Raw genomic sequence first — 26,122 nt, forward strand, 5'->3', positions numbered from 1 at the left:
AAGGAAAAAAAAAATCACTATATAATAAAATTGAATTTGTGAGAAAAAAATATTCATAAAAGTATATTTTCCCTTTCCTGCTGTTTCTTTAATCCTTCAGTTGGCTGCAACATAGAAAATCATTCTTTGTACATTCAAGCATCACTGTTTTAAAGAGATTCAGGTGTTGGTAAGTTTCCAGTTAATGGGTTAAATTTCAGTGTTATTCTTGTCAGTTTATTAATATATAAATGACTTAAGTAGCTTATAAGTTCATGAAGGATAGTTGTTATGATTATTATAATCTTGCTTAGTGTAGGATACTTTACAAAATCAATGATTTATATATTCATAAGTCTATGAAGATTGAAGTGTTTTATTATTTGTTGGCCAAAACAACTTTGGAATATTGGACTATATACAAGTACATTGTCTTCTTAGTGGACTTTCAAGGGAAACTGTTCCACATTATCAACCTTGGAAGAAAAGTTTTAGCAGCCAGAGTGAATGCAAATTATAATTCTTTGCTGGATACTTATTTGCTTTTGTTGGTTAAGGGACAAAAATCAAAATTTTCTTCCTTATATCCATTTCCCTTAATTTTTCTGTGCCACTAATTTTCTTTGCTAATTTAAATGCATTTCATTTTAAATTTATTCTCGGAATGTCCTTCGGAACTTTAATAATGGCTTGTTGTCCACTCTGCTGACCTTATTTGATTATGTAACTGTAAATTTTCATTTTGAATATTTATTTGCACTTTTTGTGAATTCCTGGCTATGTAACTTGTAAACTCTAACTATGTAACTTCTAATCTAACAGAAAGAAGTTTTTCTTCCTTGTGACTTTTTCTCAGATTATTTCTTTCCATGTTATTAACTGATTTACCAAATTTTGGTGCTACTTCAGAGTTAGATTGATGTGCATATTCTGGGTAGTGTCAACATACAACCATCTTTCTATAGCCGCTTTCTTCATATCTATTTATCTGCTATATTTTTTAATACTGATCTATTTATTTGCATGCTAGTGTAGCACATGAAGAAAACCAAAAGTCAAAAAAAGTTCGAATGAGACAAAGAGAATACAAATTAATTGAACGATTTTCACCTTAATAATTTGGTATTTAAAATTAATATTTCTCATTTCAATGGCATTATTAGTATTATTTCCTGTGTTTGAGGATAAATAGATGTAGGTGAGGTGTAGTTTAAGCGTAATTTTCTGTGGTTGATCATTCTTTCAGTAACGAGAGTTGAATCACAGACCTGAAAAAAGCGATATTCTGTCTTTAGTCTGAAGAAATTTATTCGAATGACTTGCCGTAGCAAGAAATTCATAGATGCACGCTCCAAAACAGTTTCATTGTAACTCGCAGCGAGGACACACAAAGTTATAGAATTCGGAAAAAGGTTTATATCTTCTAAATGAATTAATTTTCGAGATAAGATTGTACTCTGGCAAATTGTATTCCAACAAACATTTCGGTCGACGGGTATGGACATTATTTTTATTCCTGTGACAATTGCCTGTGATATGTGTGGCACGTCGTTGGCGATTCTATGACAAAATCGTCGCTGTGTATGTGGCACATTTTTCCACTGCAAGTGGTTGATGGGCATATGCAATGAAATGCATGAAAAGAGTTATTATTTGCCCGATATACTGACATGGAGAGAACTGGCTTATCAGTTAGACATTGTTAGCATAATAAAGGACAGCCACTTTAGGAATTGTTCTTAGTGCATTTCACCAATTTATGTATACTCATTGGTTGGTATACTAATTGGTAGGATGTTGGATTCACATCCCTTGGGTTGTGAATTCCAACTCCACCGACCGAAGACTGTCCGTATATATGGTGGCTGGTGCATGTATAAATCTGTCGTAGCCACAAAGTCCTCCAAGTCGAGATAATATCACTTGAGGTACTGGATCAGAGGTGGTCGTTCTCTGATTCAGGTCTAAATTACGATCGGTGGATGAATGTATGAATGAATCTACCCCGTGAAAAGGATTGTGACGTATGAGTAGCTAAGACGTACTCTTGGCCCTAGATGGCTCTACTGAAATGAGAGACGCTAAAACTGGGCTTAAAATCGCTGACTTCGACAGCGGGCTTGTCTATGACAAGTGCCACAAGCAACAACAATATGTATGGTTATATATATATATATATATATATATATATAAAAGGGGATTGAAAAAAACATTTTTATTAGCTGACCAATCAATTAATTTTGTTTTATACTATGTAATCTGTGATTTTTCTTATAACACTGATTCAACTCCAACAGAGCAAGAGACAGAATTTTGGAAGCAAGAAAATGCTACTGTTATTATAGAATTGCATCTCTTTATTAAAATTTTACAAATGGCAAAAGAGACGATGAGATAATTATAAGGAGAAGAGTATGGTATACAATAGAGGCAGAATGTGAAAACATTTTTTAACAACTCATAATGATAAAACAATAACTCATACGTGAAAGGCAGTGGGGTTGTTTTAGAAGCTCAAATACATGAAGCTCTAAAACATCACAGAACATAGTGCAGCTTTGTGCAATAGCATATAACATACATTGTAAAACAATGACATTCAAAGGATATGTTATAAAGAAGAAAGAACTGTCATTAGCTTATGTACACAGTAATGAAATATTATTTACATGGAAGATCTTTTAGGCACCCTTGGAGATAAAGTTTGAAATTTTAAGTAATGTATGTACAGTATAATAAAAATCATTGAAAGGTAAGGTTTAGAAAGATACACGTAGCTCGAAGTTATTAGTAGCATAAGATATTAGTTTTGCACATTCAAGATGTGAATTTTTGGAATAAAAGGTAAGAATACGAGTTTAAGAACAATTTATTGTAGTGTTCTTTATAATAATTGAAAGCTAAATGGTATCAGCTTTTTATTTTTATTCTTCATATCGGATTTATTATACAATTACTTCGAAGTCATAGAGTTTGTAAAATTCAAGTAATTATTATCATTGAAGAATGTTATATATTCTGAAGAATAATTAATCAATGCATTAGTGGGAAAAATGATATAAATATGGTTTTTACTTTTCGCATTTTCATATTAAAAATGCCATTTCACGCAGAACTTTTTATGTTTAAATTTTTGCTGTGCAGTCGCTTATCACAACTTGTATGATTCAGAGGTTTTATTGATTAAATATATTTCAAAATTTTTAGAAATAATTACTTATTTTATTTCCTTGACAAAGTGTAGAAAAAAAATACCTACTTATTTATAATTTGTGCAAATAGGATTGTAGAAAAAGTAATTAGCTTTTGTAAATTTATAAATGGAAAAAAAATTTTCAGCTACAATTGCAATTTAACCACTCGAAGCTCCTCATTTACGGTTTAGTAACTTATCCTTTTCAAGTGAGAAGATTAATAAGAAAATAGAATGTATAAATTTGTTACTATATTATTTTTGTCAATTTTTTTCCAACGTTAATTCAGCGTTTTATGTTTAAATATATTTCAAAATTTTGGCAATAATTACTTATAATTTCCTTGACAAGGTTTAGAAAAAAAAATACCTACTTATTTATAATTTGTGCAAATAGGATTGTAGAAAAAGTAATTAGCTTTTGTAAATTTATATATGGAAAAAATTTTTTCAGCGACAATTGCAATTTAACCACTCGAAGCTCCTCATTTACGGTTTAGTAGCTTATCCTTTTCAAGTGAGAAGATTAATAAGAAAACAGAATGTATAAATTTGTTTCTATATTATTTTTGTCATTTTTTTCCATCGTTAATTCTGATCACTATTTTCATAGCTTGTTGTTCATATAATAAAGTTTCATTGCAGTTGGATATTGTGTGCACACTTATTAGCACTGAATGCCGAACAAACATTGTTACGATATCTCTAATATTGGCCGGCATTCAGAACATCGAACAACATCGTGAGAATATTGTACAGTATCTTGTGCTAATAAGGCACCTAAAGTACAGAAATGGCAAAAGCTGCATTATAAATCATACAGGTATGTCTTAGGATTTAAATAATTTGTTTATTTTAATCTAATCTTTCTAAATCGACTATCAGAATTTTCTATTGAAGATTAAATTCATTGAGTAAGTGCCATTACTATAATTAAAGTGGTATGTATTTTACATCTGGGGAAAAACGAAGGAAAAGAACGATCTCGCATGGAGTTGGGATAGAAAATGTTATTTTTCCTGTGACCGATAACATTTTGTCGCCTTCGTTGGAATGCGAGATGTTTTTCGCATAACACATTAGCTGCTTTCTTTGGTATGGTACCCCCTCCCCCGCCACTCTCCAGATTGCTTAAATAATTTTTTGAAATTTCTGTCATTTTCCAAAGAAGTTAGTCTGTCATTTTTCAGTTAGTCAGTCAGTCTGTCATTTTTCAAAGCGAGGAGCAAGGAGATACTATACAACCCAATAATATTCTCAGGATGTCTTCACGATATTGTTTCTATTGTTTCAGAATATCAAACAATATCGTGGAGATATTCTAGAAAATCTTGTGCAAATAGAGAACAGCTGTATAAAGAATTATGCTAATAATTATATTCACAAAAAGTTAAGAATTGTGAAAGAGCAAGAAGCCGATACTTCTCTTATTTTAGAACTATCCTTCAAAAGTTAATCTTTAAATTTAGATATAGTTATCTTAAAAATTAATGAAAAAGTTTTTAAAAGTTAATTTATTTTCTGGAATCTATCTCATTGAAAAGGCACCGTATAGTTTTTTTAGCATAGAAGGTAGTAGCTGAAGAGTGGATAAACTGCAAATGATGCCAATTTTCATCTTATATGTATGAAAATCATCAATTGTGCATTTAATACAATTTCATTAAGATAAGTTTCAAAGTATTTTTGTATTGTACTTTCGGTATCGATAACCATACTATATTTAGGCTCAGCCATATTAATGCTTTTTCTATTATGATTAGAATTCAAAAAGGATTTTTCTTTCTGGTAGAGAGAGAGAGAGAGTGCGTAAATGTATCAAAAAGTTCCGGAATTAGCTCTAGTTCGTAAATGGCAGCACAAAATTGTACTTGGCATGATAAAAGCATATAATCTTGATAAGTCGAAAGAAGTGCACCATGATTCTTTGTTGGGAATTCCTCTAAGGGTGATTTTATGATGATGTGAGTATATCTACCTCCTGTAGTCTGCGATTATCTACATCATAGGCAGGTGAGGTAAAAACTCATTATAAAATTAACGCTACAAAATTTGGCGTTAAACCGGGCAAATCGGAACAGAGACGTGAGCAATATTTCGAATAGCACGTGGTTGGTTTATTGCAAGGCGGGGTTGGGTAAATTGTTTGCGAATAGTAAAGGGATTATGCTGCTTGTGGGACATTCATATTATAGCTTAGAAATTCGTCATTGGAGACTTTTGTGGCATCTGAAGATGAAATTTCGGTCAAATCAATACTATGACACTTGATATGGAAGAAATACAATTTCATGCGTTCTTTTAATCAGATTTAATTGAGTGAATTTCATTTCATTCTAAGAATATGCAATTGGAACATTGCAATTTTTCTAACATTATCGAGATATTTTGTAAATCGTTGATGGATAGGCGTAGATACATGATATTCACATGATATGACTTCCGAACTACATTCAATCGATTGCAAAAGGAGCGGAATTACACATAATTACGTGATGTCACCATTTTGAAAGCGGTGTTTAAGCTTGGGTAATTTACAACGTAAGTTTAAAAAATTTTTGACAACAAAGCTTATTCGAGAACTTTTTGATACATCTACGCTGTAAGATTTCCTTTAACAATGGGAGTTTAAAGAAATATAGTACATTTATTCTAAATCAATTTTATTGGCTACCCTACCCTAAAATTCCACCCTCTTTAACTAAATAAAAGGTTATAGCCATGTAAAAAAATAGACGCGTTTCCATTGCATAGGGTTGTTAAGGCTTGAAGTAATAAGGCTAATCTTTCTGGGAAACTGGAAGAGGAAGGTTAAAAAAGAGGCTTAGCTTTCGTTTCACTTGGAATTGCCAGATGTTCTTATATAATGTTTCCTATGAAATCATTCTTATTTGGAAGTACTTCAATATTTGTAATGTTCAATAAAAGTAAATTTCATTCTTTTAGTGATGTCATTTATGCACTCCATTTTTATTAAATCCTCATTATTATAAATTCCTCGCATTTGATTTCATTTGATTTTAACCTGTTAACTGGGTATGAGGAAATCAGTGCAAAACGAATTGAATATGAGTTAATGACCCGTTTAACAGGTTAATTTGAAACGAAAGTATTTTTTTAAAAATATTCATGACTCATTACATTTAAAATGTTTTAGAAATTTTCTTGGATTGCGATCATATAAACAATGGAACGATATCTCTGAACTTAATTTTAACCAAGGAACCGAGTTCGAACTTTTTATTTTATATTCCCTTTATTTGCTTGGCATCTCTGGCAACTCTAACTTTAACAAGGAATAAAAGACAATTTGATTTGAAAGTGAAAATAAGTAAGATTCAATTCCATTCGACTGTTTCCACTTTCATTACAGGATATGTTAATTGCATAGATAAGCGTGGAGAATCAGAATCAGATATCATAGAAATATTTAATTCATAAATATCAAAGTTTGTATATATAGTTTGAATTATAGAAAAATATTGTAGGAAATGGTAGCGAGAATAGCTTATTGATTATGTAATGTTTTGAAGTTTCGAATCTTATAACTCTTATGTACTGAGATAACCTATTTTCTCGAACTTTCGAATCTATTCTTCTGTTGGTCCCAGAACTTTTACTAAATACATTAATGATGCGCAATATATTTCGTAATGCTGGATTTATAAATTCTAGATGATTTCTGTTCGTAATCAAGATGTGAAGAATATTAAGAATCATTCCGATTAATAAGGCATCCAATAATATAATAATAAAAAATGGGGTTTTCATATAATATAGAGTATAATGCATTCGAAAACCTAAGAAAACCGTTTTTATTCATGAATGAAGAAAGTTAATAAAAAATTCCAAGATAATTTTTATTAATTATACAAAATAGGGTTCGTGAAATTTTTGCTTATATAAAAAAAAGAGTTTAATTATAAAAAAATGGAATTCTTTTTCCTTTTATTGCGTAAATCTTTCATGACATAATATGAATTATATAGCAAATTCTGCTTTTAGAAATAATGTACAGAAATTAAAAATAAAAATTTTGTGGTAGCTTTTCTAAGTGTCTTTTAGATTAATATATTTTTTTTTAATATATTCTTTTCTATTTTTTATTTTTTTTTAAATTTTAGAAAAATATTGTCTTTATCTTTTTATATAGGCAAACATTTTAAGTGAGGGCTCTTGAATATAGTTTTGATTACGGAAATTTTCTGGATGTAATTTGGAAATCAATAAAAAAAACACCAAATCAGTGCGGAAAAAGGCACTTGCGATTGCCAATATATAACGCATGGCTTTATTTTAATTGTAAAATTAGAGCTGACATTTTCAAACTTTAATTTCGTCGGAAGTATTAGTTCAAATTGTTATTTAAAACTTCCATGATTTCCAACTGTCAACATTAAATTTATCTCAAACTTCGACCATATAATAAGAGTATGATCAATAACAATTTCTTTGATAATATATAACGTATAATACTCTTTTATAGGTATACCATCTTGACTATATAGAATGTATTACGCCTAATTATTTAATACGAGAGTCCCCTATAGTGAATTGATTGTCTGAGGGTTTTTTAAAATTTTTTCCCAGAAGATTGAATATGTACGGCCTCAAAAAGATTGATCGAAATCGATTAGCTAAAAGAATGAAATAAACTGGTTTATTTTTATCAAAAAATATAGATTGAACAACAGCACAAATTTACGGTAGCATTTCTTTCAGACTACAAAATATCTAATTTTGGAAGAAAGTGTTTCTTTGTATCCTTTTTTGCTTTCATTGCATTTTTTAAAATAATTTTTCTAAACTATTTTGCTGCCATCCCTTCTTTTATTTAAAATTTTATTCCTGTGCAAACTTTAAGATGAATAATTTTACTACATATATTATTTGACTTAAAAAAAAAACCGTTCATAAATCAAAGAATAAAAAGAGCGAATTAAAATACACTCACTACTGCTGATCTACAGAATTTTAATGCGAAAGCATAAAAATTCTTGCAACTGGCAAAAACATTTTACCCAACATTTATTTTTTTTACTAAGGAAAACTGCTTTATCTCATTGCTGACTGTTAGCAATACTCGTAGAAGATATTTTTTTAAAAAATTTGTCCAGATAAAAATGATCAATTAAATAGATTCACATGTAGTTCACGCACTGTTAGTTCGGTTTAATGTAAATATCGTCAGAGTTCTTTAATTAAGAGATTTGATGATCATTAGGTTTCTTATGTGCAGAAAAAAAAAAAAAAAAACCGTTTCGATTTAACTACTGATGTAAATTGAGAGGAGAAGCATTAGGGATTTATAAAAAGTAGAGTTAATCGATGAAGGTTTATAAAAATTTGCTAAATGAGTATTTGGGACTAATAGCCGAGGGCTTGTCATTTTTTTTTTCGTGGTGAATAAAATGGGGAATATGTTAGTTATGTTTCATCTTAAATTTGTGGAATAAAATGAATGACCAAAATAATGCCTTAAAATATTTTTAAGACATTAATTTTCTTAATATTAAAAAATAATTTTAAAAATCTTCAATTCAGTTATTTGAATGCAACAAAAATTATATTGATCTATTACTCAATCTTGAATTGAATTTTGCCTTTAAATTGAAAGAAAAAATGACAACAGAATATAATGGAATCAATTGATGTTCATATGACACATTGCAAATGCGCAAGTCCAAATTAGTATTTTTAATTTCTTGAGCATATAAATTCAGGATATAAAAGGATGCGACGTCATAATACAACTCAAGATATTGTGGATGTAACGATAGGTTTACACTCAGCCAGCTACAAACCATCTAGTAAGATTACTCATGCGCAGAAATTGTACAATAACAAGCATTTGTCCCGGCGAGACAAAAACTTGCTATGTCACGCTGCTTGATTCCATTAACTGAAAATTGAAATATGATTATCGATTAATAGAAGGAATTATTTTTGGGATTCTTAGTATTAAAGTTATCTATATAAGAATAAGATTTTGATCATTTTCCTAAAACTATAAATCCAGCATTACGATTTCAAAAACTCAAGTATATATACCAGGATAAATTGAAATAATGTATACCAAAGAAATAAATCTAAAACACAGGACCTTCATCAGTTAACCACATAAAAACATACGCACAATTGTTCTTCATTCTGTTCCACTTTCTTCAGCAATTGATGCAAGAATGTCCATGTACTCTTGTGGAATTTCTGAACTACTTCTACCCTCGCACCTAACAGATAAATAAAAATTATGAATAGTTTTAATAAAATAAATACAATTTTTGATGTCATTGCATTAGGATAAATATTTAGATTTGTAAGAATGAAATAATCTGTGCTGTACCCAACAACAATGAAATTTCACATTTTCCTTACGGATTAAATACTATATTAATTTACAGTATATTCCTTAAAATGTGGCGAGACATTTAGATTGTAGTTAGTAGATAACAAGAGGAATGAAAAGCAAACTGGAAAGTGGCGGCGCAAACCAGAATCAATGACGGTTTTCTGACTAGACAGCTGCCTAGAACCACTGAACTGAGGAAAAGGGGGGGGGGATACAGATGATTCAGTTAAAAATATTAGTAACCTATTTCCCAAATGAATGTATTTGCAAAAACTGCAAATTCCACGAATTATAAAATATTAAGGAAATATTGCCAAAAATCAATTTATCTATTTTAGTGCATTTACTCAGTTATTGTAATGTTACAAACACCCATCTTCTTACTTAAAGTTGTGTACAAACATGGATAGAATTGCAAGTCATAGTAAATAAATGAGTAAAAAAAATATATTTTCATAAAGTTACTAAAAAAACCCTGAAATAAATCTTTAAAATGTTACGTTAAAGATGCTAAACTATATTGACCAACTTATTAAACAAAAGGCTTCAGAATGGTGGCCCTCAAAATAACTAAATCCACCAATGATTTGTATAAACTGGTGAAAATCACGGAACATGTTATGCAGTTTTCTTTAACGCACAGAATACCAAGCAATGCATATATTTTAAAAATGTTAAAAAAGTATTACAATTAGAGAAAAAAGAGATTGGACTGAAATCTTAATTAAATTTTTCAAATAACCTAACCTAACTAAATTTTAAAATTCAGCAAAGTTTTTTTTTCTCCGGAGGTTTCAGGATAAAAGTTAAAATGTCGATTAATTTTATTTTTATCTAACTAACATTCTAAAATAACATTTCTTAGCGAGCAAGTAAGAATAGGTGGAGCCCAAGAAATCTCTTATCTCTCAAGAAATTTGTTGATTTCACTTCCAACGATTTGCCCTAGACAGCATATCCTATAGATAGTGTCCAGGCTATAAACCTTATTATGTCGCATTATTGTTTGACTCTATTTTTACGACACATAATATACAGTACAAAACTTTAAAGAAAAACTATGCCATTAATTTATAGAAATTATACAAAATTTTTGAATATATTGTAGTCATTACTTTATCATATCCAGTACATGCTTGAAGTTGTGCAATTTCTTGTGAAAGCGACGGAGCAGGGACGCAACATCTTCCAGATTGTACTCATCCACCATCTCATACACGCCTCTGCCCAGAGCGTCCCTCTTGTCCATACTCGCTCCCCACCTGAGTAGAGTTTGGATGCAATCCAGATGACCGCTGAAACATAAAAATAATGATTGATTAACTTGATTGAAATCGCTAACTATTTATTAACTATTTAAAAGAATAAACGATTTTAGGTAATGCATTCCTTGTACATCATTTAAAAGGGTTTTCAATGAATTGTGCCCTGGAGGATACAGGAAGAGGTGGGGGATGGCTACCTCCCATCGATGATGGCCGTATTTTTCTAGGGAAGAGTTGTGCCGTGGCCGGTGATGGCCCTTAGGACTCAACCACCAAACGAGAATTTGGAGAAATACTGAGAATTTCGAGAAGATTTTAAATGATGGCCTGTTTAATAGGAAGATAAGTGAAAGGGAAGATGATGAGGATGATCAATCATTGACTACTTTGTGGCTAGGGGCCATTTGCCTCGAAGAGGATATCAGTTTGGTGAACTGGTCAGTGCTATGGACGGACTATGCTAAAGATAGCAGTCGGTCACAAATTCTGTCGATACTGCTACGTTTAATGTTGGCGACGTGGTCGTTTGTACACAAGAAGTGTTGCTGTCTTGGTAGTCCGGTCATTCAGTTCCATCTGTGTGCTTACGTGTGGGTCGATGGTTGGTTGGAATTTTTTGGCGCATGAGCCATTTTTGGCCAAGCTGCACCAAGCATATGGTATGAAATGCTACGAGATTAAAAAGAACCAAACATCATAAAGTCTAATATAAAGTAAAGTAGGCAAATTCGGATGATATAAAATACGTGTGGGTCGAAGTAGTCAGTTAGTGATTTTCATGAAGTGTACATTGGAAGGGTATCAATTAATGATTACTTATACAATATAGTTGAAATATGCAAATTAAACATTGTTCACCGAATATAAGAATTTTTATTTAATAAAAATTAAAAGCCATGCCTTTGTGGAAAGATGTGTTTTCTAACATTGATAATTTCTTTGACGATTCAACACTGTCAGTATCTCATCATCGTACTTGAATTGGCTCTTGGATAGGAATTAATATGTGGAAAGTGAGACAATAAATGTATAGGAGATGAACCTTGTATAAAAGAGAATTTATAGAAGACGTGAAATATGGAAATGTATAGAAGATGGAGTTATTTATTATTAGTTTGTTGAAGCTAAATTAAATTTAATCAATTGGAATGGTCTCATAAAAATTCTCCAGCGTATTCTCTAATACATTTGTCATGCCAGAGAATTCTTTACATAGTACTGGTGTACAATAGTTACGAAATATTAGCTTTTGGCATGAATTTAGCATTTTTACTGAATCTGTCGTGTCATCTTTGGCGATTCATCTCTGCCATGCGGCTAAAAGTGTCCAAAAATGGAATTTGTGTTTTAGACGGGTTTTTACCACCGATTGTAACCAAAATTTGAAACAAAACTACATTTGTAGTCACAAAATTCCATACCAAATTTGATATATTTAAGTCATTGTGGTTTTGAATTATCGCGTTAACATGTTTCTGAAAGTACAGACCGACAGACTGTCAACCTTCTGTTGGATTTAGCTCAAAATTTAACAGGTGTATACACTATAGATATTAAATCTGTGCATCGAATTTCATTTTACTAGTTCTCTTCGTTTTGTAATTATTGTGTTAACTTATATTCGAACAGCCGGTCAGACAGACCTCCTTTGAACATATTTTACCCAAACTTGATAGAAATTTGTAAATTTGGTGTAAAGACCGCATACGAAATTTCAACCGTATTCCTCAAAGCGTTTATAAGCTCCGTCACAGACTGACAAGGTATTCAGAAAAAAAAATGTGTTTTTCGAACTCAAGAAGGTCTAAAACGTAAAGACGTGAAAATCTCGAGTTTTTTTGGACGGTTACTATCTTTTTCTATATTATTTACACGAGAAAGTAAAAAGAGAAAGTCTATATAACAATCTCGTTCAGAATCACAAAAGCTGTCAATTCTTGAATATGTAGATGTTTTCATACTATAAGTCTGACGCGCCTTTGCATTGATTTTATGAATTGTTCGCATTTCTGAAGATGACGTCAGTGGTTGCAAAAAGAAAAAAAAAGGGGGGGGGGATGCTCCGTGGAAAGCAAACAGGAAAAACTATTGAAAACGCGGAAATTAATAAAGCGCATTTCCCCCAAACATGCCTGAGAAAGATGGAGTAAGATTAAAATTTGCATTTTAAATGACCTCGGCGCATTCAGACGAAGAAGAAAGCTAAAGAATGAAAACCTCAGCTCAGAAAGGAAAGAGAAAGACGGAATTTCTATATTCATAAATATTTTGAACTGAGTACATCCTTATTTCTACTACTAATAAAGGAAAATATGTATGTTGGTGCTTTACAAATCAGATCGTTTGTTTTAAGGCTAACAAATTCAGCACAAATATATACCTTGGAGAGTAGGAATGTGCACCTCGGAGTGACTTTTTTGAAATTTTGATTAATTGAAAATTAAAAGATTTTGATATTTTCTTCACAGAATTTTATTTGCACTCCTGATGATGTGTACTCTGACATTAGCTATGAAATTGATTTGTTTTATCAGCTAATTCCAGATCAAACAGTGCCCTAAAGAAGAAAATTTAAAGCAGAGGTTGACTGTCCTGCTCTGATCAAACAATACTGGAGCCAATAAATTAAGCCCATTTCTCACTCTTGATTAGAAATAGCGCGAAGCCAAGGTACTTAAAAAATGTCGAAACTTCACCAATTTATACAATGTAAAGATGAAGGCTTCGATGACGGAGGAAATTATCAACAACCGGTTGCTTTATGTTGCCGAAGAAAAAGAAAAATGTTGCACTTATTGTTGAAAACTGCACCCACTTCACATAACACCCGCGGGTTCGAAAAACGTAAATGGTTTACTTTCCACTAAACTGAATATCAATCCTGAAGCTGTTAGATTTAGAAATCAGATGTTTTAATGGATGCTATCGAAAAAAATGAGTTTAGAACTTGGTTTATAATCTCGATAATGAGCTTCCAAATCCATATGCAGTTGATGTAAAAAAAAAAAAAAAAAAATGCTTGTGACTGGAAGTTGGCATTCCGTATGGCATCCACGATTCAAAACTGTTGGAAAAAAGCTTCATTCTTCAAAGAAAGAAAAAAAGCTATGGAAACACGGATATTGATGTTATTGAAATAGGAAAAAAATTTGTAGACAGTTTATCCATGGTGGCTAGATTTGATGAACTTTGGAAAGCATCATCTTTCCTATTCAATTCTGAAGACTTAAATTTGGACAATGATATCCAAATTGAGTGGTACAAGTGATAATAATATTTTAATAGAATTATTTCCTGGTCATCAGAGTGATGAGGAAAATCCAGTTGTCTATTCCAAAACAAAACTCAATTTTTTCCTACGAATATCATATCTTTAATTAGCACTTTTTAGGATTTTTTGTAGCAATACAAAATGTTTCCGATGTGTATCTAAGCTCGTTAGGTAAGCTAAAATATACTCAAATGTCATGGCATCAAAAAATAAGTAAAAAAGATTAAAATTTTTTCTAAATAATTGTTTTATAATTTTTTTATTAAATAAACTTACGTTTATATCTTTGTTTTATGTATATTTTTCGTTAAGTTACTTATTGCCAGTAAAATTTTAATTTTGGGATTATTATAAAAAATTTTATAATTAAAAAAAAATCAATTTTATATCCTCAAACTAAGTCTAACGTTAACCTGTCTTTAACAACATCTTTTCTAGATCCTTACAGTATCGTTTTGGGCAGATTTCGATGTATCCTTTTGTCTGTCTGATAGACATTTTGTGCGAAATACAGCACTTCCAGCTAATACGCATTCGTAACATTGCAGAAAATCGTAAACACACTTTATTGTGTTTGTCTTTTCAAAAATACTTTCTACGCTATAAATTTAAATCTACTTATTCATTTAAACGCAAAATAGACGTTTATGGATGCATATAAGCAAAATTGTTTTTCCACTGTGACTATAAGACTAATGCGCAGCCTATTGCGTACCGAGACTTCATAAAATGTAAGAAAAGAAACAAAGTTTCCAAAACAAGCCAAACGATTAAGATAAAATATTAATCGACGATAAATTTATCAGAACGGCATTTCCTGTATTAACGTTTTGCAATATCGCTTCGCAAATTTTACTTGCGGTTTTTATTGAATTTTAAATTGCTAGACCGATTAATGCATTAATAGTTAATATCAGACAATCGTATAGATGTAGCTAAATTCACTGCAAGGTTTTTGTGATTGGTTCATGGATTGAACGCAGTTAATAAATATTTTATTCTCGATGCTCAGACGATTTTAATAGCCTTTTATTCGATAAGTCAATCATATCAAAAAGATACCTTATAAATATTGAATACCTTGATATCGTATGGCCATCTGTTTTCGTATCATATGTCCTCAATATTGATTTTTGGAAACAACCTTTATCTTTACTTTGTGAGCTCACTGACTTTTAATAAGTAGTTTCAGTTGTGAAAGACAGAATTTGAAAGCAAATTTAGTAATTTATATAAAATGATTTCTTTTTTACTTTGCCAAAAAAAGCAACAACTTATAAATCATCTTGGAATTAAATGTTATGTCTGCATACATAAGTCTAAATAACTCAAAAAATCCCCTTGTTTATCAACTGGTTGATTAGGAAAAGAAGTTGCATTTATTTTTAATTCCGTCTTTTATGCATAATTTGAAGTTATGATTACCATAATTTGTTAATTGAAGTTATGATTATGCATAATTTGAAGTTATGATCAAAGTATTTTTCAGTAACAATTGTGACAGATGTTAAAGCAATGGTATTTTAATAGCTTTTCACACATTCGATAAGATTATTATTATCATTATTGTTTTATTCGGTTGTTTTACACGCTGTTATGAGCCTTCCTAATGGAATTGAATTCCATGACATACAGTTTTCAAATCCATTTCTAATTGCACGCTGTCTTTTACAGTAATGTAATTTCACTATCTGATATATTATCAAAAAATAATTTGTATCATCTCTTCTTTAGATTTTCTGCGACGGATGAAATTTATGTCATTAATTGCTTAATAAAAACAATGAAAATGGCATGAATTTCATTAAAACAATGAAATCTATTGTTAAAATTTATATAAAAATATTTTTTAAGAAATTGGAGGAATTCATTAAAAATTTGCATAACTGAATTAATATTGAAAAAAGAGGGCCTTTTTTTTAAAAAAATTAAAACAATGTAAAATTATTTTTGTGCATTAATATGTCCTAGAGTTTACGTAGAATAACGCCATTTAATTTTTAAAAATTAATTACAGTTTTAAAAAAATCGTTTTCAGATGTACATTCTCATCCTCCAAAGTATATTTATGTGAAATTTGATAGCTCTAAGTTAAGCGGACTCTTCTTAGAGATCAATGCACGTGCAATCATACATTCAATCTCCTTTATTATTGGTAAAATGTATAACAAATTAAACATCATCATATTTTCGATTTATTTTAATAATGCAAAGGAAAATGATTATTTTTAGAGTGAACTGAAAATGATATTAATGAATTACTCAAAAATTAAGAACAAACCCTCATAAAAAAACAAATTAATTTGAGCTGTATTATACGAACTAGAAATATATTACTGAAGAAATTTATAAACAATTATTTTAAACAGTAAAAATATTATTCTTAACTTTCTGAGAAACAAACAAACCATGTTCTGTAGGTTCAAAATTCGAAGATTGAAGTTAGCTTTCCATTCATCAAACAAGAATTAATTAATTCCGTTAGCCTTATCCTATTATTTTCTTAAACATAAAGTGTGTATAATGGTTATAAGAGTGAGCTTCCTAGATTAGAACACAAAAATTATCATAAAACAACTTTAAAAAAACATGAAGGAATACTTTACCACCGGTCAAGGTTTCCTATTATGAAACCTTAAGGAAAAAATATTATTGTCACATCGATTCTATCCTTACGTCTGCACTCAATCTTACTATTACAAAATACAATAATTACATCAATTTATGCTCATAAAAGGAAATGTTCGTTCGTGTGTGTGTGTGTCTACTCAATGCTATGAAAATTTGCATACCAATAATTTTAATGTACCCTAAAAACCTAATTTTAAAATTCTGTAAAGAAAAATGTTTGATATGTTATGCTTTTTGGGTGATTTTTCATATATAATAATTGCAATATCGTTTTTGATTATCGTAGTAAACAAAATAGACGCACCATTTGGTAGAACAAACAATTGCCGTTCTAATGAAATTTATTTAGAACGTTCAACATAATTCAATGCCTTTTAAGAAGTTCTTTTTCAAAATCTAATCAGTTTTCCAGAAAAATTAAAAGCTAAAATGCTTGCATTTGACAATCTAATTTTATCACATTTTCTGGGATTTTTTATTCCAATTTAAAACAACAAACATCGAAATACTTTGTATTCCAGAGAGTCCAAATATTTCTTTTGCGGATAGAAGATAGTAGATTTTACTCTCGTTGATTTGGCAACAAGCCAAATGAGAATTAAGACTCCAAGAATAAAGAAGCTTTTTCTTATAAAATTTCAGTTCTCAAAGGATTGTTTGAAACTAATTAAATACTTTCTTTATTTTTTAAAAAACATGTCTTTATTTTTAGTTAACTGTTTCTCTTTCCATTGTTTACAGTTCAGTACGCGATCGTTTACAGTTGCTGCGAAGAAAAATAAACATGCAAAATCGATACATTTTTGTTTCGATTTCATTTCTTTGTATAATTTTATTTTAATTTATATCACTGTGGTTTTTTGATTTTGCTAACATTTGTCACATCATGAATACCCAGTGGCAAATATATCTAATTTAAGTATAAATAAGATCCATAAAATGTGAAATGGAATAAGAAAATAAAAGTCAAATATATGAAGAAGCGTTCGAATCTTCATCGTTAGAATATATTTTTCATTGTATAAAATAAATACTAAGACATGGATTTAAACGTAAACTTAAGAAATAATTATATCTTGTAATAATATATATGGTTGCCTAAAATGAAGGTGAAAGAACTTGTGCTGAATTGTGATGAGAGAGGATAGAACCTGGGACCTTGTGGTTCGCAGTCCAGTAACATGACCACGATACAAAAGAAATTGCTCGTGCAGCGTAGTTGTTAACTGGCTTATAAGCTATTCACCACAAACTCATTAGAAAAATGTTATTAAAAATACTGAAAATTATATATTTTGTAGTTAAAATTGAACTTACTTCATCACAGCCAAATGAAGTGGAGTGAATCCCTCTGCTGTAAGACAATCAATGTCTACTCCCATAGGTAAAAGTACCTAGTGTGAGAAAAAATAAACATTCAAAAATACTAAAAAGCTGACGTTTATAAAAACTCAAAATATTTTTTCATCGTAAGAAATTAAACAATAAAAATCTCCAAATAACCGATTTAGAAAAAATAACTCCAAATAACAGATTTATTGAATTCGCTTAATAGCTCATTTCATTATTAATAAGGTTTGCAGAACCAATCAACTGTAAAATTCTAGTCATTCAGATTCCTAATGAGATCTTATGTTAAAATGTTAAATTTTGTGCTTTGCAGATTATAGTTTAGCGAGGATAGAACCTGGGACCATGTGGTTCGCAGTCCAGTAACATGACCACGATACAAAAGCAATTGCTCGGGTAGCGTAGCTGCTAACTGGCTTATAAGCTTTCACTACAACAGTATAACTTTGATGTTTTCCCTATTAGCACAAAATACCCAATATCAATCGGATATCTTCATGATATTGTCTGACAAACATTACCTTATTTCTATTGTCACTATTGTATCAAACAATACCTTGTACTAACAGGATCAGGATAAATTAGAATTGACATAATACATATTGTGGAATTTATTGACAAACTGTTACACATCTTTTCTGCCAATAATATTTTAAAAGCTGCTTGAATGCTGTTTGAGCATGATTAACCGGTACTTTGTAGATTTTATGGACCTTTATTCGTTTCCTTTAGTACTGAATTTTTTTGCCTATCTTTCTGTTAACACATTTCTGCCTAATCTTCATATTTTGGAAATGTATTTACACAGAAGTTATTTATCCTTAATATTCAAGTTATTAGTTGCTGACGGAACCGTCAATCTGTCTGTAAAATCCTCTAGAAAAGTTGAATCTTGAAATTGAATAACTTGATTATTATTTGAAAATTTCTCATACTGCCCTCATCAGGCCACATCTAGCGCTATCTATCGGAATCTGAGGTAAGTATTGCTATGAAATTTTTTAAAAAGAACTTTGTTAAAAATACGCTGCATAAAAGTCCACTGTTCCCGATTCCTATATTTGTATTAAAATTCTGTCCTGCAGTTCTAAAACGCTCTGCATTTATTATATGCTATACTACAATCGGTTTGTATATTGTTTTGTAATTAAATGTATTTAATAACTCAAATAAAAATAAAGCGAAAAACTTTCTAGTGAGATTTCTAATTTTATATTTTCTTCAAATAAATGAATTTCAGTCATACATTTTAGAATTTCAGTCCCCAGTGTAAACAAATGAATCAGCACTGTTCGTTTCAGGATCTCGAATCTAGCACTTTTCGATGCTGACACTTCAGTAAGGAATGGTTCGTAGAAAGGTGAGTAGTTACTTCGCTTTTCGATTCCGCGAATAACTTGAATTCACCCTATTGCTAAATATAAACATCTCCATCTTTCATCTTACCCCATTTTTACGAAATAAACTTCGCCTGATGAATGAGCAATAGTGATAAAGGTACCAAAATAAAATAACGAACGATATCTAGCTATAAAATATTTTTATGCATATCATTATATTCGAGGTAAATTTTGATAAATATTGTTAATGTTAAATTTATCACAGATTTTTTCTTTTGCAAATGCAGGAATGGGGATATAAAACATACATCTAAACAATTCTTGTGTCCGTTCATAGCGGCAAGATGGAGCGCCGTGTAACTGCTTGGATCCAGGGCGGCCAGATGAGCTCCTTCCACTGCCAGGTACTGAAAGAAAAAAATTTACATTTCAGATTCAGATTTGAAATTTCCGTCTAATAATATGTATTTTACAATATTTAAATTCAATTTGAAATTTCATGAAGATTTTGATTTGATAAAAAATGCTTAAACATGATAAAAAAAGCTTAATAGGATAATTTTTTCGATTGAATCTTGATTACTGAAGAAAAATCTATTCATTCATTATTTCATATTGAATTACAATGAAGTCTAGACACTTATTATAATACACATTATTCGATATTTTGCTTTAACATAATAATTTCTTAATTGTTGTTGTTGTCGTGTCTATGCATACAGTGCTAGTGCAAAAAATTAGAGTCCTCCAAAAGCCTTGGTGACAAGATCTGCAAGTTCTGGAGCCCGATGGCTATGGAGGATTTCGATTGGGGGTGCTCCAAGTTGAAAGAGGGAACCGATAATGGCCTGGCAGTTAAAAACATGATCTGGAGTTAGTTGCGAATTGGGACAGTACTTGCAGATGAATTTCTTAATTAAAAATCATTAATCTAAAATTTCATTTAGGAATTTTATTTCGTTATTCTTTGAGCAACAATACAATTTTACTCCGGATTACCTTACAGGAGTGTAGTTGGAGCCTCCAAGTCCATTCAACCGTTGCAGAATTCATTAATTTTTGTCTATGAATGGATGCATACAGATAGAAATCTTTAAATGACGGACGGCGAAATAGCAAAACTTACTACAAACGACATACATAGACTTTGGATCAAATTTGTAGATTTAAGATTTCTATCAAATTTGAACGCAATAAATTCAGAAGATGTCTCTCTGTCTGGCTATTCGTGTACGAGAGAATGTAATAACTACAAAATATAAAGAGCTAGGCAAAATTTTTCATACAGATTTAACATCTATAACGTAGATTCAAATCAAATTTGGAACGAAATCTATCAAAGGCTTGATTGTCTATTGATCTGTAAATGCAATAACAAAGCAGTAAAATTTGGAATGTGATCTTTTGATTAAAATTGTATTTCTGTGTGAAATTTTGATTTTAACCAGGCTATTAAATATACTCAAAAAATTATCAAAAAATGTAGTTACATTAGAGCAAAAATTGGGAAGAAGAAATTTTTAAATCGAAAGTCGTTTAAAAACTGAGCAATTTGGACTTTGTGAAATAATATGCTTTGAAGTTATTAGCGAAGAATATTCATATTGCGATTAGTTTAAACATTTTAAAATCTCTCAATTTTAATGAGCGTCTACTACTCTCAGGGAAATTATGTGCCAATTTTGACAGCTCATCATGTAATTTGCAGATAATATCGATAATATCGACCTATGAACATTGTCACGTTAGATATTACATACACTTTCCCTTTTTTGAAGTGAAATTTTAAATTTGTGTGTTCTAGAACTAAGATGAAATCAAATTTTTGTTGGCTTCGAATATCTTCTGAGAAAGATTATTTAATTGCTTTTTACTTTTTCTTCATACTTTTTAAAAGCTTATTAATATAAAAACAAGTGAGAGTAAACCTCTCCAAACCTTTGACGAACATTCTCTAATAAAGCTGATCTTTCCTTCCCCCTTCCCACATAAAATAGAGACCTTGAGTAAAGCCGTGAATGTTTTGCATGACGCTGGCAAACAATAGCTACAAAATAAAGCTTTTTGGCATGAATACAACATTTTTGGCGTGTGATGGTGATTTTTTTATTGATTAATTCTTGGAATGAGATTAGAATACGCGGAAATTGAAATTCTATTTCAGACATGTTTTTTTCTACCGGTTGAAACCAAAATTTGACATATAACCACAATTGCCTTAAAATGACATGACAAATTTTATATATTCAAACATTGTGTTTTAGAGTTATAGCGTTACATGCATGTGGAAGCACAAAACGATTGACAAGTCAGCTTTTGATGGATGTGGTTCAAATTTTTATATCTAGATATTAAGTATTTGATATTTAGATATTAAATATTTATACATCTTATACAAATTTTATATATCTGAGTTTCTTTATTTTAGGACTTATATACAGCCAGAGAGACGAAATTCACCCAAATTTAAGGTGACTGCCTACGTTCGAGACAATTTTTTTTAAAAAGGCTATTTTTTAAGCTTTAATTGGTGTTTTCTAGTTAAGTGGGATATTATAAGAATAAAAATCTATTTTAAAAAATTCTGTGACTGCCCCATTTTTTTGAATTGTCAAATTTGATGTAAATTTTAGCAAAAATTAACCAAAACGGTTAACACTCTACACAAAATTCTAATTCAGCAATTAAAATTTTCTTTGCACATATCATACATAACATAGTTATCTTCAAAATGAACTAAAATCTAAGAGATTTATTGAAATGCAAAAATATTATGAAGGTTTTTATGTTGCAATGTACACATTATTCATAATTTTTCAGATATTTTCTAACAAAAAAGGCTATAAGTAAAAAAGTATTAGATGTACAACAAAACTTTTAGTTCATTTCATAGACAATGATATAAAGATCATTTTCTGAAAATTTCATTAAAAAATATTAATTAATGCTGGAGATATCATGTTAATGGTTTACAACTTCTATCGAAAAAATTATTTTGAGAAAAATGAGTTTAAAGTTTACAGTTAATTTAAAAAAGCATTTCCTCTTAATAAATCAGTCTAAAATTCTCCACATTTATAGGTCAAACCTTCTTTTACTTCATTCATTGCACATTTTTTCTTTCGCTGAGCTCTTTTTTTCTTTCTTTGAACTTTTGCAGCTGGTAATGAGTGCCTTTTTGAGCTACAAATTCGCTCATAATCAAAAAGCTTTAGTCCTTTATGAATTTGACTAGAAACTTCTATTTCCAATTGATTTAATACACTTTTTATGCCATTCCCACCTTCATTAAATTGAAGGACAGCAATATAGGACCCCAAAGACAGAGTTTGGAGCTCAACAAAATGTTGTTTTGCGACTATATTCCAGAGCAAACCATTAAAACTCTCATTAGCATTTTGTGTCATTCCATGCAAGCACTTCTTTAACAGTTTTTGATCACAAAGCTGCATATATAAAGGTTTGATGATGTTAATAATTTTTTCTGGAAGTCCAATGGATTTCCCAAGAAAGGTTTTCCCCTGTGCCATAGCTCGTTGATATTTACACCAGCTATCGACACCTACTGGACATTGCCCATGCATAGGATGTTTGAAGCTGGAACAACAGTGGTAAAATGCTGCAATAACTCCAGACTGCATGTTATTTAGATTATCAAGATTACTACGAATGGCAATTCTATAGTAATTCTGTAATCTGTCGATAAAATTATCAGTTAATTTGCCCTTGCCTTTCAGGCCCTTTGTTGATTTTTTCAATTTTCTCAACCGACTGCCAACTCTTTTTTGCACGTGACCAATGCATTCTAATTTGGTGACGGTATTTGCACCATATATATTTTTCACAGCATCGTAAGCTTTGGAGTCACCATCGCCATAATACTGTGTATATTGCAAATTTCTTGATTCTTCAGAGCGTTCAAATATACGATAGGCTCCGACAGTCTCCATACTAGAAGCAGAACCTTTGTGATTTCGACACGTATGCTTTTTCTTGTTAGATTTTGACATGCTGTTGCACTCTCTACAAAAATTGGACATTATTTCAATATCTAACACCTTTCCAGTGTCAACTGATATGCAACTTACACAACCATTGCGGGAAGAATAACCACGTTTCTGCCATGTACCGTCCACAGACACTCCACAATTTGAGGTATTTTTCTGTGATATGATTTTATTAGCAGTAGTTTTCATAGATTTTTTAGCTGCTTCAGAAGCAGCCTCCTTAAGTTTTATCTCTTGATTTCTAAAAGTTCTTTTGGAAAGAAATGGCAAATCCAGAAGACAGAAAAGTTTTCTCCCACCATTATATCCTTTTCCAATCAATCTTAAAGCCAAAACAACAAGTGTGTTCAAGTGATTCTTGTTATCGACTTTCATTACTGAAGGAAATCCTTTTAGAAAGCTGCAGTTTTTGCATCTTATACAAAAATTTGATGATAAACCAAATCTGGAATCTTCATGTAGCACTAAATAATTTTTGAAGCACATAGGACAACATAATGCAGCAATTACAGATATCAATATTTGCACACTTATGATACGATTTCCAGTGAATTCAGAAAGAGTTTCTTTTTCAAAATCATCATAACTGGTACTTACAAGTTTCGAAACACTTGCAGTTAATTTCTGATCACCATTATCAGGAACATGCTGATCATCTGTTTTGGTACTTGCATTTGAATAGCGATTCCCAGCAAACTTTCGTTTTGTGCTGCGATATTTTTTTGCGTGACCCATTTCAACAAAGTTAAATGTGATTTATGATCAAAATAAAATCTAGAAAAAATAGATTTCAGTGAAAAAATTGCAAAGAAAAATAAGAGTCGAAAAGCGAACTACAATGTAAACAAAGTCTCGAGAGAGTGACAATGTTGCCATTTACCAAGAAGAAAATTAAAAAAGTAGATATTCAAAAGTTATGGCCGTGCACTAGCAACATTATAAAATTATTATTTGCGTTTTAAAACAAAACAAAAAAAGGTAAAAAATATGATAAAAGGGCATTTTACAACAACTTCCGGTTGCAGACTGACACTTCCGGTTAATTTTCAACTACACTGCACTTTTTAAATTTGATATATCTCGGCTTCTAGAAGACATAAAATGAAAAGAAAAACTGTTTTAGAAAGAAAAATGTTTGAATTAAAATATTTTTGAAAAAAATTTTTTTGACCAAGATGGTCGAAAAATGCCATTTTCAACGTAGGCAGTCACCTTAAAAAAGAAAAAAATTATAAATTTGGTGAAGAGTCTGTATATAAAATTTCTTCCTTCTAGTTTAAAGTGGTTTTTGAGTTAAAACTATCTGTCTGCGAACACGATAATTTCCAAAAATGAGTTTTCTTGATTTAAGAAGACCTGAAACTTGAAGATTTGTTAAAATATCGAGTTCGAACTCTTTGATGATTAAAATACTTTATACTTCGCATACGAGAAAGTAAAAATAAAAGTTTATTAGTAACTGGAAAAATGATACAAAAAAAAGTATTCTTTTTATTGTCATGACTCTATGGTGCTTAAAAACCTGTACTCATTTCTTCATATTCCGTTTAAATAGATATTCTTAAGATAATTGTTCAAAAATAGACGAACTCTTTAATATGAATGTTATTGTGACCAAAATATTAAAAAAAGAAAAAAAAAAAAAAAAAAAATTCGAATATTTTCGAATATAAAACGAAAATAAAACACTTAAACTGATGTTAAAGAAACAGACATAAAAAAGTTATTCGTAAACAAGGTATCGTTGAAAACAAAACAATCATTATAAAATAGAGTTCGACTATCGGCTTCAACCATTTTAAAATAAAGTAACCTATAAAAAATTTAGTAGTGGTAGTTTTCCCACTCCAATATTTCCATCTGAAATATTCCATTTCACAATGGCAATTCAAACATTTAGAAAGAATGCTGATCTCTTGCTGTAGACCGGAACTTCTGGAATATTCACAGAGGGACCACTTGCTCTCTTTCCAATTTCCAAACATGTTCGACCCATAAACGAAATCGCTTTCAGGATGGGAAAAGTTGTTTTATTGTAATGGTTGTAAAGATCGTATTTTATCAATATTATTTTCTGACAAAAACTGTGTTGCACATCTTGAAATGGAAAATATATCTTCTGGATAGGTCTAAAGTCATGGGGAAAGTTTTGACAAGTGGTCCAACGAATTATAATAAACATTTATCTTTTTCAGAAATGTTCTCATATCTTGCTCGTGTTTGTGCTTTAACATATATACAAAACTAGATAGTTACTAGAGACAAAGAAAAAGTATTAATATATTATAAAAAATACAAATGTTAATACGCCACTTTTTGTATTTAAATGTTTAAAGTCAACTGACCTTCACTATTTCAGAGTGGCCATGAGCAGCTGCTAAGTGGATGGGTGTCCAGCCTCTTTCGTCTACGGTTCTGAAAAATTTAAAATAATATCATGCTTCAATCATAAATTTCACGATAAAGAGCAACTAAGACATTACTATCAGTTTTTTAACCTCTTCGTCGTTTGTAACGCGTCTAGCGCGTTCAAGTGAAACTTCTGCAAAGCGGCCGTAACGCGCTTCAAGTGTTCTTCTGCATTTTAAAACGCTTTGTAAATGTTTGCTTGTTTGAGTTTTTATTTTTGTTTGTTCTAATCCGGCGAAAAACAAAGAAAATACAAAAATTTTCTTGGACAGGAGAGACCGGCGAAAGGATTAAAGAAAATGCAAAGGTGAAAAAAAAAAAGTCGTAA

The 26,122-nt window shown here is 30.5% G+C and overlaps 1 protein-coding gene across 1 annotated transcript in view; it reads right to left on the reverse strand.

The window, feature by feature from the left end:
• Positions 1–8,782: 8,782 nt before the first annotated feature.
• The window catches only part of LOC129966398 (uncharacterized), a 385,065-nt gene continuing 367,725 nt past the window's right edge, over positions 8,783–26,122 (reverse strand). Inside the window, exons 17-21 of the mRNA XM_056080822.1 lie at positions 25,731–25,800; positions 19,687–19,785; positions 18,006–18,082; positions 10,637–10,816; positions 8,783–9,402 (exon numbers count right to left, since the gene is read on the reverse strand). Coding sequence (XP_055936797.1) covers positions 9,318–9,402; positions 10,637–10,816; positions 18,006–18,082; positions 19,687–19,785; positions 25,731–25,800 — 511 coding nt within the window. The 3' untranslated portion in view covers positions 8,783–9,317. The remainder of the gene's footprint in view (positions 9,403–10,636; positions 10,817–18,005; positions 18,083–19,686; positions 19,786–25,730; positions 25,801–26,122) is intronic.

Source organism: Argiope bruennichi, chromosome 4 (assembly GCF_947563725.1).
Source record: "Argiope bruennichi chromosome 4, qqArgBrue1.1, whole genome shotgun sequence".
Taxonomy (NCBI): domain Eukaryota; kingdom Metazoa; phylum Arthropoda; class Arachnida; order Araneae; family Araneidae; genus Argiope; species Argiope bruennichi.